The sequence below is a fragment of the Macaca mulatta genome, chromosome 5, assembly GCF_049350105.2.
Source record: "Macaca mulatta isolate MMU2019108-1 chromosome 5, T2T-MMU8v2.0, whole genome shotgun sequence".
Taxonomy (NCBI): domain Eukaryota; kingdom Metazoa; phylum Chordata; class Mammalia; order Primates; family Cercopithecidae; genus Macaca; species Macaca mulatta.
In genome coordinates, this window is record NC_133410.1 from 48,970,833 (window position 1) to 48,985,683 (window position 14,851).

Genomic DNA, 14,851 nt, shown 5'->3' on the forward strand with positions numbered 1-14,851 from the left:
GAGAGAGAGAGAGAATTATCTTATATATTTACCATTTACCTTTGTGAAGGAAGGGACTTGAACATCTGAGTCCAGTAAACGTGAACCAGAGCATGTTCAGTCTTATGAGTGTTAGAATTTCATTATAAAAGTATCTACTTACTTGATTATATCTACAAAAGAACATGTAAAATTACCTTCGTTAGCGGTAAAATTCATTAGCATACAAATAGGAGATTTTCATTCATATAGACTGGCTTTAGTGTGACTGAGGCCAAATACAAGGGAAGTGGTGTGCTGTAGCAGAAAGCTAGAGTATAGGTTTGAGAGTAAGAAGTGCCTGGGTTTAAATTCTGGCCCTGGCCGGGCGCGGTGGCTCAAGCCTGTAATCCCAGCACTTTTGGGAGGCCGAGACGGGCGGATCACGAGGTCAGGAGATCGAGACCATCCTGGCTATCATGGTGAAACCCCGTCTCTACTAAAAATACAAAAAAATAGCCGGGCGCAGTGGTGGGCGCCTGTAGTCCCAGCTACTCGGGAGGCTGAGGCAGGAGAATGGCGTGAACCCGGGAGGTGGAGCTTGCAGTGAGCTGAAATCCGGCCACTGTACTCCAGCCTGGGCAGCAGAGCGAGACTCCATCTCAAAAAAATAAATAAATAAATAAATAAATAAATAAATAAATTCTGGCCCTGTTGTTTAATGTATAAGCATGTTCATCTTCCCAAGCTAAATTCATTCTCTAGAGAATGATATAATTTACCATCTCTCTTACAAGATTACTGTGAGGGTTAAATATATGTACATCACCCAGCAAAAAGTATTTTGAGGAATTACATGTGTGCTGGATATAGCTGTGTGACCTTGACCAAGTTCAATTATCTTCACATCTATACAATTTACATATCTGTAAAATGATATAAAAGTGGAACCTCTCTCTGAGAATTATTGTGAAAACTAAATAAGATTTAATACTCATAACACAGTGCCCGACACTTAAACATACTCAAAAAATTGACTAAGTGGCCTGTGTTGTCTTCTATAGGGGTGCCTAGAGACTCTTTTCCTAGCTCCTGTTTATCAGTAACCTCTGCTGTCACCACTAGACTTCTGGAGAGCCAAATGAATTTGCTGCAAATAAATACTGTGGCAATAAGAAGAAAGTGCATGTGAACAGCTCAAACAGATTTGTGTATATCTGGAGGTAAAGATAATGAAACTGAGAGGGTGCTGACTTGCAGTGTGTGTTAGTCCAACCTCACACTGCTAATAAAGACATACCTGAGATGGGGTAATTTTTAGAGGAAAGAGGTTTAATTGACTCATAATTCAGCAAGGCTGGGGAGGCCTCAGGAAACTTACAATCATGGCAGAAGGGGAAGCAAACACGTCCATCTTCACATTGTGGCAGCAAGGAGAAGTGCAGAGTGAAGTGGGGGAATACCCCCTTATAAAACCATCAGGTCTCTTGAGAACTCACTCAGTATCACAAGAACAGCATGAGAGTAACCACCCCCATGATTTAATTACCTTCCACTGTGTCCCTCCCATGACTTGTGGGGATTATGGGAGCTACAATTCAAGATGAGATTTGGGAGGGGATACGGCCAACACTTTTCTGACACCATAAGCACCTTACTGTGGTCTGAGGAGTTCACTGGACTGTATTCCAACCATCTTCTGCAAGAGCTCCCCATTGTCATACATCAGAGTGAAACCCACCCTGAGGAACTACAGGGACACAAGCAAAAAACAATGGCCAAGTGGGCAAAGAGAGCACCACAGAATAACTCAGAGAGGAAAAATCAGTCAACAGGCAGACTACAGTCAGAATTAGGAGACTCAAAATCCTATCTTTAATGCCTTCCAGCCCATTACAGAAACAGGACAGAATTCCAAAGGCCTGCCTTCCATAGCGACTGTGCTGTTTACCCACGGGCAGCAGACGTGTACAGGCTGTCTGGCCTGTGTGTGGGACACAAAGATTCTGGGTAGTGTCCCCAAGACCTCGAAAAGGAGACTGTTTAAAGATGGATATGTTGAATGGCTGCCTTCATTCTGGTTGTCTGGTGGGCCAACCAGTCTTATCTAAAAGAGTGATGAACAGATTGTAGCCCACACTCTGCAGATTTGCTCTTGTGCTTTTAACTTTCATAAGGTGATTTTAGTAGAGCGGGGAGAGTATGGTGTAACTGGTGAAGCCATGGGCTTTGGCTTCACAGAAACTGAGAATTGAATCCTAGATGTGACTTGCCCAAGTGACTTACTCTCTCGAAGCCTCAGTTAACTTATTTCTAAAATCATTAGTATCTTTTTCAAGGGTATTTTCCTGACTATATGAGATAATGTATATATATAAGCCCTATGTCTGGCACAAAACAGTAGTCCAGTGAATTGTTTAAAAAGAAAAAGAACATCTCAGAGACAACAATGCATGCTTTCATAAAATGTTAAGTCCTTGAAAAGTTAGACTGCTATACACCTCAGCAAGAACATCAAACTAGGCCACTAGGACCAGTCACAAGTGTAAATTCTGGGTCCTCATCATGCGTGTAACAGTTTTATTGAGACAAATCAGAAGATTAAATGCCTGTTGATGAGTAAGTCAGTCTTAAATCCTTCTGGAATAAGAAAGAATATTATTTTAATAAAAATAAATTACATTCACTTCTGTATGTTTAGTAGTCCCTTTGTTTTACAGACTTCAAAACTTTTTCTAGTTAAGATTTGATAAGCCCTACTCATTACTACTTATCTCATTAACCACCTTGAGTTGATTATGAGCCTGAAAGAGTAACTTTCTTTTTTTGAGACAGGGTCTTGCTCTGTTGCATAGTCTGGAATACGGTGGCACAGTCATGGCTCACTGCATCCTTGACCTGCCGAGCTCAATCAATCCTCCCATCTCAGCCTCCCAAGCAGCTGTGACTACCGGCACACACCACCGTGCCAGACTTTTTTTTTTTTTTTTTTTTTTTTGATAGAGACGGGGTTTTACCATTGTCCCCAGGCTGATTTTGAACTCCTGGGCTCAAGTGATCCACCCACCTTAGCCTCCCAAAGTACTGGGATTATAGGCATTAGCCTCCATGCCCAGCCAGGAGTACCATTTTTTTCAAAATGTTTATGTCCTTCTGTGACTGCAGAGCTTTATTCCTTAGCAAATTATGATAACTCAAGCTATTGGATAAAATGGTCTCTGATGTAATTATAAGGAAACCCTCCTGTAACTGTTGGTCTGCTGTTAATCACTTAAAAGTCCTCACATCCTCTTCAGTTTATAGGGATAAGACACTCAATGTAGTATCAGCTTGAAAGGACTAGACAGGCCTTGGTCACAAGTCTCCTGCTCGCTATTGTATTAATCTGTTAACTACACAGGAAAATTTATCAAGATTAAAAACAACATGAGATGTTCTTCACTTTTTCCCAAATTAGTTTAATGACAAACCAAACTCCTAAACACTGGTCTTCTTTTAATTCTTACTAGACCCATATTTTGTCATTTTAAAACAAAATAAGTAGTCTTATGCAGAAGAAGGAGCAATTTTCCTTACAATTTTAGTTTAGCGGTTGGCTTTTGAGAACTTAGGTTAGTGTTCTTGTTCTCAATATAGAACTTTTATTCTAGCTACTTTCTTAAAACATTTAACAGGACCACCTTGAAAATCAGAATAGAAGGGAAAGTAGAACAGCATTCTAAAAGCCCACTTTTGTAACATGGTCATAAATATAGTACCAGATCTCCCTATTCAAGAATAAGTAGGTTCTTCTATATCACTTGCAAAACCTCAATACTGTGCCTGAATCTAAAACATACAGATCTCTTTTTAAGAAAGGATGTTATGACATTTATTGAGTTGTTTAATATCCAACTCCTATCAAAAACCTGGCTGAAACTACTGGCATTTGAGGGTGACAAAAGGCTCTTTCCTACATCTCATCCCACTGTTGCCAGTTCCTTGCTGCTCACCGGATCAGATACTGGAAAGTTATGCACCTGGATTGTCATACCCTAATTACAAGTAGAATTGTTGTCAGTAGACTACAGTTTAACTTTGTGCTCGACACTTTAACATAAGATAATTTTCAGAATCATCTTTGCACATTGTAAAACTTAGCAAAGATACCACCTATATAGAGTTGTTCACTATCCTCCTCACAAAAACCCACAGAGAACATTCCTCTCAGAACAGTTTTAGGAAAACATATGTCTTTGCTGACCATCTATTGTGTTTTTCTTTCCCTCTTACTTTTTTTCATAAAAAGGTCTTGCTATATTGCACAGGCTTGACTCAAACTCAAGCAATCCTCCCACCCCAGCCTCCGTAGTAGCTGGGACTGTAGGCACTTGTGACACTATGTGTTTCTTTTTATAGACAATAGAAAGCTTTGTAAACTATTGTTTTCTTGACACCTATGAAGCTCAGAGCTAAATTTGTGCTTAATTTTTTTTTGTTACAAATATATTTCCTCTCCCTATTGACATGCCCTCTTGATTACTAGATTCTTGGGGTTTTTTATTTTAATGGCTTTATAATTCATTTGTTATTTATTTTATCTGTATTTCATTATAAACTGCCATATCTCTTTTGGAAGTGAGGTGCGCTAACAGTCAAATATTTATTATATTGCTAAACAGTTTTTATATAACAATTTTTATATAACAGTTTTTATATAACAATACTATATATATTTATATATAGTATTGTTATATATATATAACAGTTTTTATATAACAGTTATTATAACAGTTATATAACAGTTTTTATATAGCAATACTATATATATTGTTTATGTATTATATGTTATATAATATAAACTGTAACCATATAATAAATATAATGTTTAGAATACTATGTTTTAAGAAATTGATTCAAAAGAAGATGATGTTTCACCTTTACTTTAAATTTTTTTTAATTCTGTAGTTAGAAAATATGTGAAAGTCCATAAGCATGTATACCATCTCTCATGGCATTTTAAAAATTTTATCAGTAGGATTTTTTAATCTTTTTAATACATTAGGTAATGTAAATATGATTGAGCTCATATTTTTTTTGTTGTTGGTTCTGTTTCTAATCCTAAATTTTCTTGATTAGGCTTCCCCTGAAAGGTCTACAAGAACTCAGCAAAAAGAATTTCAAACTTACATTTTGGATAGTGTGATGGACCATTTGCTTGCAGCTGATGTGTTATTAGGTAATTCTGTGTTTTTATTTTATAAAAATACCTATAATCACTTTCCTCTCTAAGCCCCAAGTAAAACTACTTTTTAACATCACCTTTTCTCTTTCCTTTTTTGTCTGGCTTCTCATACTCAACATTATATTTGTGAGATTTATCTTGTTGCATGTAGCAGGAGTCCATTGTTTTCATTAATATATTGTATTTCATCATGTGATTATATCAATTTGTCATTTACTCTTGACAGACATATGAAAGTTTTCACCTTGAGATAATTTTAACAGCTGCTATAAACATTCATGTTCATGTGGACCACATATGTGTATAATACTTACACATATCTATTGAGTATATACCTATGAGTGGAACTGTTGGGTCATAGGTATATGTATGTTATCTTTTTAGTATGGCTTCCAGGACATAGAGTCAAAACACATTGAAATGTGTTTTTTCTGTATGTCTATATCTAGTTACAATAAAAATATGAAACTTAATACATGTACAATGAAGCCAACATTTGTGTATAAAACAAAATAGAATTATAAGAGAAGGAAACATAATGGGTTAGTATACTATATATGCTACTTTTGAGTTCCTAGCAATAATACTAATCATATAACCTCTGTGCTATTAAATTACAATTATTTCCCGAAGTAAATTTGCCAGGAAATCTTTAGTATTGTCTTAACATGCAACTATGCACTCTCAAAGTCAAGTCACAGTTTTGTACTTATTCTTATCAGTTTAGAGCAGTCATACTACACAAAGACACAACACAAATAATTTTGATTAATGGGGCAATTTAGCATTAGGTGAGAATAATAAAAATCAAATTCTGTGGCATTAGATGAGAATAATAAAAATTATTATTAGCATTAGGTGAGAATAATAAAAATCGAACCTCCAGAATTTCTGTGGAGGAAAGGCTTAAAGCAGTGGTCCCCAAACTTTTTGGCACTGGGGACCAGTTTCGTTGGAGAGTTTTTCCACAGACCGGGGCGGGGGGTGGGATTATGGTTTTGTGATGATTCAAGTATTACATTTATCATTTGATTATCGGAAGGATTGTGCAACCCTGGATCCCTTGCATGCACGGTTCATAATAGGGCTTGCCCTCCTATGAGAATCTAATGGCACGGCTGATCTGACAGAAGGAGCTCCAGTGGTAATGCTTGCACACCCGCATCACACCTTCTGCTGTGTGGTCCGGTCCATGTCCTGGGAGTTGGGGACCCCTGGCTTAGAGGAAGCATTCTGGTTAGGAGGAGGAGCTAGGAGGATTAGTCTGAAAGCAATATGTATATGCAAACACACTGAAAACACTCAGATAGCTTTAGAAAGAGAGCCAATGGTAATGATGGAGGGGCTAAACAAACCCCTCAACATTGATTATACTTTATTTTTCACAATTTTCCTGAAGCTCTTTTCTGTCTGTGTTACTTCACTGCTATTAGAGCTATACTCTAAAACAGTTTTGTTTTACAGTTTTACCCTTTATTACTTACACAAAATCAATTAAGAGCTAATAAACTGGCCCTTTTTCTCTCAAATGGAGAACACCTGTGACTGACAGTTTATGTTGCAGAACTGCTTGTTTATCACAGACTCTTGTTTAGGCAATAGGAGACTCCACAGGTAGTTTCAATCCATAACACTTTATCCTGCTGAAATTATTCATCCTGATTTCTGACCATTGAACGTCATTTTCTTGAAGTAGTACATAAAAGCTAGTAGTCATATTTCTACATGTTGTAGATACACTTATTTTTCCTTAGCCTTATTTTTTTGAGGATCTGATCTTGTGTTGCTAGATATCAATTTTCTTAGACATTTTTTTCCTACTGGAATTTAGGGGAAGACGCATCTCTGCCTATTACCAGTGGAGGAAGCTACCAGGTATTGGTGAACAATGTGTTTTATTTCACACAGCGTGTGGTGGACAAGCTTTGGCAAGGCATGTTCAACAAAGAATCTAAACTTCTTATAGATTTTATAATTCAACTAATTGCACAGGTAATCCATTGTCACTATCAGTTGTAGAGTACATGTTTTCCTATTGAAAACTTTGCCTATGGTATCAAAATTGTTGAAATGAAGTGTAACTAATAAGATAATGAATGTTAACATTTAATAAAAAGCTAAGCTTATTAAAAGTGAATGGAGACAGGCCAGGCACAGTGGCTCACACCTGTAGTATCAGCACTTTAGAAGGCGAAGGCGGGCGGATCACTTGAGGTCAGAAGTCGGAGACCAGCCTGGCCAACATGGTGAGACCCTGTCTCTACCGAAAATACAAAAATTTGCCAGGCATGTTGGTGTGTGCCTGTAATTCCAGCTATTTGGGAAGCAGAGGCAGGAGAATCACTTGAACCTGGGAGGCGGAGGTTGCAGTGAGCCAAGATCACAGTACTGCACTCCAGCCTGGATGACAGAGCGAGACTCTGTCTCAAAAAAAAAAAACTGAATAGACATACAGACTTTGAACCCCTCCCCATTACCAATTGCCTGGTGCCAGTGTGTCCCTTGTAAAGTTGCCTAGGTGTTATTCTTTGCTACCCCGATAGATTTAAATACCTTAATATGGTTTGGTAGGTTTGTACTGTATACTACATCCATGTGTAAAGGTTTACACAGCATGAAGAGTTGATATTAAAAGAATATTCTCTTACCAGTTGAATCTTTACAAAGTTCCTTGTAGTTTATATTCTCTTGAAGTTGTTATTTTTTGTGCATGTTCACAGTACTTTTAATTAAGGGTTTGGCCTGGTTTGGCACAATTGATTAATCTTATATAATACTTAATGTAGAAAGTAGGAAATAAAGTAGGAAATACCATTAGCATATGGTACACAGATGCATAGGCTCTCTCATGTCACCTAAGTCTTTTTAAAGGGATATATTTGTATTTAAGCCAAAGATAAAAATTCTCAAACGAGGGGATGAAATTAGAATGTCAAAAAAAATGATTTTAGTAACATCTTAATTTTTTCAGTACTTTTGAATAGTGATCATTTATCCTAACAAAATATATTTGTGAGGAGACTCCCCTAGATGTCACATCCTCGTGTTCTCAGGGAGACTGCTCTGCCCACAGCAGCGTTAGTGGCTCCCCTCCTTGGGAGCTCTTTTTTTTAATGTAGCCATCATATCATTCATTAAGTGGTATTCATGTGACTCATGGGTTCTGAAATCCATAATAGCAAGAGCTTTGTATCTTTTAACTTAGCACCTTCATACTTAGCATGGCATCTGGTATATAATAGACCTAATAAAAGTTCAGGTGTGAATGATTAACAGGTGTTTTACTTTTGTCTATTGTACTAAAAACATATCTTCCGTGTCTTTAGTCAAAGAGAAGATCACAGGGATTGTCACTGGATGCAGTGTATCACTGCCTCAATAGGACCATCTTGTACCAGTTCTCACGGGCACACAAAACTGTTCCTCAGCAAGTAGCTCTGCTTGATTCACTCAGGGTCCTCACTGTAAACAGAAACTTGATCCTAGGACCTGGGAACCATGACCAAGAATTTATTAGCTGTCTGGCCCACTGCTTGATCAATCTACATGTTGGAAGGTAAATCCTTTAGGTTCAGTTTGCCATGTTAAATTTGGCTTTGATGTTATTCCAACAAAATTCTTCATTTTTTTGATAGTAGCCTTTCTTTTACCCTTATTCTGTTTTATTTAAACCTTTATGCAAAAAGGGAAAGGGCAAGTGTTGCATTTTTGCAGTGAAATTATGGGTATCTTTTTTCCTTTAACTTAGTTTTCTACACCTGTAAAATTTCCCATTATCACCATATGTCACTTATGTAAGGCAGTTTGCTTTTAAAGCAAACAAAATACATACCATTGAAGTCTAAGAGAAGTAAAAAGTAAAGCTCAATGCAGTGTTATGTGTTAAATGAGTAAAATTAGTATTTTCCAGTTGATTGCTTTGACAGATATTTCATTAGAGTCTCCCGGGGCCAAGCCTTGAATTAGGGGGTGGTACAAAATGTGAGTAAGATAGACCCTGTGGCAGCCTTCTTGAGGGGAAACAGCTAAGCAAGACCAGTCAGCTGTATTGAGTGATCTGCTAGGAACAACCCAGTGCTTTGGAGGCACATAAGAGGGGCCCCTAACCTGAAAGAAATACCTGCTGAGCTGCAGCTTGAGACCTGGTTGGGGAGGACAAGAGAATGGAGACAACTGCTACTGGAAGAAAGAACAGTCTGTATGAATGCCCAGAGGGAAGAAAGAGTGGCACCTTAGGAGAACTGCAACTATTTCACTACAGAAGCAGAGTAGTGAGATATAAGACTGGAGAGAGGACACAGGCATATTAGAAAAATGTTAGTTGAATGAACATTTTGTAATTGTTAGGTTAAAATGTTCACAATAATCAAAAGGCATATTAAATATTAAGGTAATAATCTTGATGCTATAGATTAGTCTAATTACATTTAGTCAAGTGGATTTATTTGATCACCTCTTAAAAATGGCATCTTCCTGGCAAACTAGAGCTCTGTTCTGTGCATCTGCTGAGTAGACATTCAGTGTCTGCTGGTAATGGAAATAGAGTAATTCTTAGTTACTGTAGTCTGCAGCTAATCATTTCCTTCATAAAGTTTAAACTGACTGGAATTTTTCAGCAACGTGGATGGATTTGGACTGGAAGCAGAAGCCCGCATGACCACATGGCACATTATGATCCCCTCTGACATTGAACCAGATGGTAGTTACAGCCAAGATATTAGTGAAGGTAATTGCCTCAACTTGGGATGTTTTTAAATTGTTGAAGTTGTTTTATCTCCAGTTTTTAAGACATAACCAACAAACTGGCTGCAGAAACTGCCAGCATTGATAGCAACTCTCCCAGTAGAGCAACCTATACATAGACAAAGAGTCCCCTCATGCCAATAAGAGTAAAGCACAAACCAGTAATGTTGCTAAGCTCATCATTTCTTAGTAACACTGTGAGATTTGGTGGTGGTATTAATATTTACATTTGCTTAAGTTCAAATACTACCTTGGAATTAACTATAAAGAGAACTGCCCAGTGGTAATGCTAGGCATATCACATCAGAGTAGGCAAATATTGCTTGAGACAGGTTATCAATAGTGCTATTTTTTATTCTTCTTTATACTCTCTCTCTCTCTCTCTTTTTTTTTTTTTTTAAAAAAAAAAAAAACAGAATCTTGCTCAGTCGCCCAGGCTGGAGTGCAGTGGCACAATTTCAGCTCACTACAACCTTTACCTTTCGTGTTCAAGTGATTCTCATGTCTCAGCCTCCTGAGTTACTGGGACTGCAGGCGGGTATCACCATGCCTGGCTAATTGTTTTTGTATTTTTAGTAGAGACAGAGTTTCACCGTGTTGGCCAGACTGGTCTCAACCTCCTGACCTCAAGTGATCCACCAGCCTCGACCTCCCAAAGTGCTGGGATTACAAATGTGTGCCCAGCCTCTCTCTTTTTTTTCAATCTGGTTTTCCCACTGATCCTGTAAGCATTGCATATTGAAGTCCTTGTATGGATTGATTTCTTACTTCCACATGTTTAGTGATAAAGAGAAATCACTCTGGTAGTGTTTTTCTCCTCAGAAATACTGTGCAATAGTTTTACATATGGTTTCATTGTCAGGAAGCCCAGCACTCATTTTAATTTCATTCCTTCATTTAAACATGAATTTATTCTCTGTTCTTTCACCAAAATGTTTTGAATCCTAAACACCAAAGATGTGGTTATTATTTTCACCCCCTGAGGAACTGGCATTGGTTCTCATAGCAAGGTCCTCACAATAGCAACATCAATATCATTTGGGAACTTAGTAGAAAAGCAGATTCTGTTGCCCTACTCTGACCTACTGAATTAGAAACCCTGGGGTGAGGGACTAGCAGAGCTTGTTATCACAGGCCCTCAGGTGATTGCTGAGGGCTGACTGGTCTGGAGGAGGTGTCAGGCATACAAACAAGGAATCCAAAGTAAGAATGAATTTCATAGTAAAAGTCTTCTCAAAATATTTCTTTTCTTGTGCAAAATATTCAAGAATACTAACTTAGTTTTGAACTCACCTTAAACATTCAGATCTAAAAATTACTTTTAAATGGGGGATAAGTTTTTAATCTAGAAAAAGTTAGATAATTACATATATATAATTTCCAATTTTATAAATAAAAATGTAGTTCTTTTGTATGAATACAAAGATATTTTTAATGTTTTCTAAATAGGCAGCCACAGTTTGAGTTGTCTAAATAACCTTTTCACTGGGCTAGATACAACATGAGCTTTTTTTTTTTTTTTAAACAATTAAATATTGTAGTCAAAATTCCTACATGTAAACATGAAGAAAAATAAAAACTAACTTTATGCCTTGTTTTGGTCATTTGCTTGCTTGTTTGTTTGTTTGTTTACTAGGGCGTCAGCTTCTCATAAAAGCTGTCAACAGAGTTTGGACTGAACTGATACATAGTAAGAAACAAGTCTTAGAGGAGCTGTTCAAAGTAACTCTGCCTGTGAATGAAAGGGGCCACGTGGACATAGCTACAGCAAGGCCACTCATTGAAGAAGCTGCCCTGAAGTGCTGGCAGAATCATTTGGGTAAGGCCTATAGAGATATTATGACCGGGAGATTTACATTTGGCTGTCATATATGGGTATACTTTAAATATGTGATTACAGCATTCCCAAAAGGATACTATAAAGTCAGTAGAAATGAAAATCAATATAACAACCATTCTAGAATGATTATACTGAGATCTTACTTTTCTTTGAGTTTTTTTTTGTATCTGAGGTATGTTATACATTAGGCATTTTTGCATTCAGAATGTAATACATTGCTAGCAGCTCTAGTATGGTCACTGTCTTGGCTACAGGTCAACAATCCCTTAACTATAATTTTGAAATTCAAAAAGCTCTGTTTTTTCATTAATTTGGTGCCAAAACTGACTTTATAGCAGAACCTAACTTATTTTTCTTTGTCCTACTTGGTATGGGAATATTCATACATTTTGTTGCAGTAATATTGATGTATTAAATTATAGCTTTTTACCGTAGATTCTCTGGTGCCATTGTATAATCTACAGTGTATAAGCTATATAACCTTTTAAAAATCCAAAACATTTCTAAGTTGCGAAGTATACCCAACACCAAAGATTTTAATTAGGTGATTATGAATTATTAATATAGAAACTCATAGTTAAATGTACATGTTATTACAGAGCTGTGAAGTTTCAACCAACTGTAAGTTCAGGTAATACAATAATTGTAAGCAATCATCCTTAAACAAGATTACCAATAAATAAATTTGTGATATCTAAATGTAATGTCTGCATCTGTAATATGTGCTGCTTTTGTTAACTACAGCGTTGTAGTTTATAACCACATATGAAAGTTTTAAAAGGAAGATTCATAAATACATGGAGAAATTATAAAATAATCTAATTTAATTTTTCATAGCCCATGAAAAGAAATGCATAAGTCGAGGAGAAGCTTTAGTGCCCACCACACAGTCCAAATTATCCCGTGTCAGCAGTGGCTTTGGTCTTTCCAAGTTAACAGGATCAAGAAGGAATCGAAAAGAAAGTGGTCTTAATAAACACAGTCTTTCCACCCAGGTACTTTTTTAGTTTCATTGATGATATTATTAGAAATTTATATTTCAAGGTTTAGTTGTAGTATTTTATATAATATACTTAACATGTACAAGCAGTTGATTGGAAATGAAACTTTCCTGTATTTTTGCTTTAGAATAAAGATAGAAGTAATCCAGACTATGGGAATTTCTCTCATTTTCTTATGATAAAAGTATTTATTAGTGCTATTTACTTATACACATCTTATAACTGGATAGAAGATGAGATATAGAGATTAATATATGATCAGACTATGGATAATTTTCTCTCAATTTTCCCAACTTTCAGTAATGTTATTACTAATAATTATATAAATTTTAAGGCAATAGCCGAACAAGTCTTTTTAAATTTTTAGTCTTGTTGTATATACCTATGATTGATGGTTTTTTAAAAGCTCATCTGCCTCCAGCATTAACTTCTTCCTCCTACTTCCTTCACCATTCCAGAATCTAAGTGGCAGCTATGAAAGGGTCTGAGTATGTGTCAGCCATCTCATGCATCAGGTTAGGTTTTCTAGGAAGCAAACTCTGAGATGGAGTTTAGTGCGCATAATGTATATTAGGGGGTGCCCTTGGAATCAATACCTGTGGAAGGGAGAAGAAAGCAGGATTGGATATAGGGAAAAGTCAGGCTGCAGTGCTGGTCTAGTGACAGCCTCAGCCAAACTAAGTGGAGCTTTGAGGACAGAATACCCTCTTAGAATTGACCTCCATTAAGCTGAAATATGTGATTCTTCTCACCCCTAGATCGTTGGATGTGGGGCGCCCCATCTTCCTTCTGCAGCTAAGGCCATCCCTGAGGGTGTCGACAGTAGCCCAGAAACGTGGGCAGCAAGCCCTTCCTTGAAGGGGGTTGGGGGGTAGGAGAGCATGCAGATCTGTGTCCATCACACAAGCATGGAATTCATTCCGAATTTTTTGTTTTAGTTTTCTGTGTTGGTGCTTTTGGCAGAATTTTAACCAATTATTTAGCATTAATTTCAAGGGTAATTAACTATTTTTTTCCAGAACTCCATGAAATATTAAGACTCTTTTTCCATCCATTGTTAGGAGATTTCGCAGTGGATGTTTACTCACATTGCTGTTGTTCGCGACTTAGTAGATACACAATATAAAGAATATCAGGAGGTAAGGATTTATAATCATCATAATGGTTTGTTTTACATTTTTTGTATGTAAAAGGTCTCTGTTTGTGCTGGTATCTCTCTGCCCATTTTAAGGTACTTGCTGGACTATATTCATCATCAGATGATGGTTTTAATTATTCCTGCCATCAGATACTTTGGCTACTGATTTTAGGATGGAAAATTTTAATCTTCTGTCAACAAACTGCATTTCAAAAAGCAACTAACTGAAAATGAGCCCAGCTGAATTCTGTTGACATTCACTACTGACACATTACATGTCTTTGTTCCTAATAAAAATAAAATGTAAGGATGAGCCTTCTTTTTCAGGCTTTTAACAAGGAGATTGTGAAAACATGCATCCAAGTCTCTGAGAAGTCTCTTAAAATTGTACAAAATTACAAGATTAAATGAAATTATTTTTTACTACCCTACAAGTGCTTGGTGATTATGTCAGTGAAAAATAAATTTATTGAAATTCTCTTGGTAAATTCATAATTACTCAAAAGCTTATCTTAAATGTTTTATTCTCAGATTAGCTATTCTGGATCTATTAAAGGTTTCTGAATGGTTAACTGCTAATATTTTATGGATATCACACTAGATCCTTAGTTTCCCCAACCAAAGAACATATAAGTACTACTGTGATAGGTAAATTTTTAATTATTTACTCAGTAATCTTTACTGACAGTTATGTTTTAGAAATCTTTATTTTTAGATTTAAATTGTGTATACTTACATTCCATGAATCGTTGGGCAAGTTATTTATCATTGTGTACTGTTGAAATGTTACATATTTGTCATTTGATAGACAAGAAGAACTTGTACTGTGACATAATTTCCTTTTAAGTAAAATGGTTTGAATCTATCCCAGTGGCCAGGAGAAAATGGTTTCTCTTTGATTTTTGTATGAATGTCAAGTTTCCTCTTAGTGCTGCATGTTTATATTC

At 36.6% G+C, this 14,851-nt stretch overlaps 1 protein-coding gene across 16 annotated transcripts in view; it reads left to right on the forward strand.

Annotated features, from left to right (window-relative positions):
• Positions 1-14,851, forward strand: part of WDFY3 (WD repeat and FYVE domain containing 3) — a 308,235-nt gene that overhangs the window by 230,093 nt on the left and 63,291 nt on the right. For all 16 annotated transcript variants that reach the window (XM_015138363.3, XM_078002624.1, XM_078002623.1 and 13 more), the window contains 7 exons: positions 5,077-5,176; positions 7,014-7,174; positions 8,509-8,738; positions 9,799-9,908; positions 11,562-11,744; positions 12,603-12,760; positions 13,828-13,905. In XM_015138363.3, the coding sequence (XP_014993849.2) occupies positions 5,077-5,176; positions 7,014-7,174; positions 8,509-8,738; positions 9,799-9,908; positions 11,562-11,744; positions 12,603-12,760; positions 13,828-13,905 (1,020 nt within the window). The remainder of the gene's footprint in view (positions 1-5,076; positions 5,177-7,013; positions 7,175-8,508; positions 8,739-9,798; positions 9,909-11,561; positions 11,745-12,602; positions 12,761-13,827; positions 13,906-14,851) is intronic.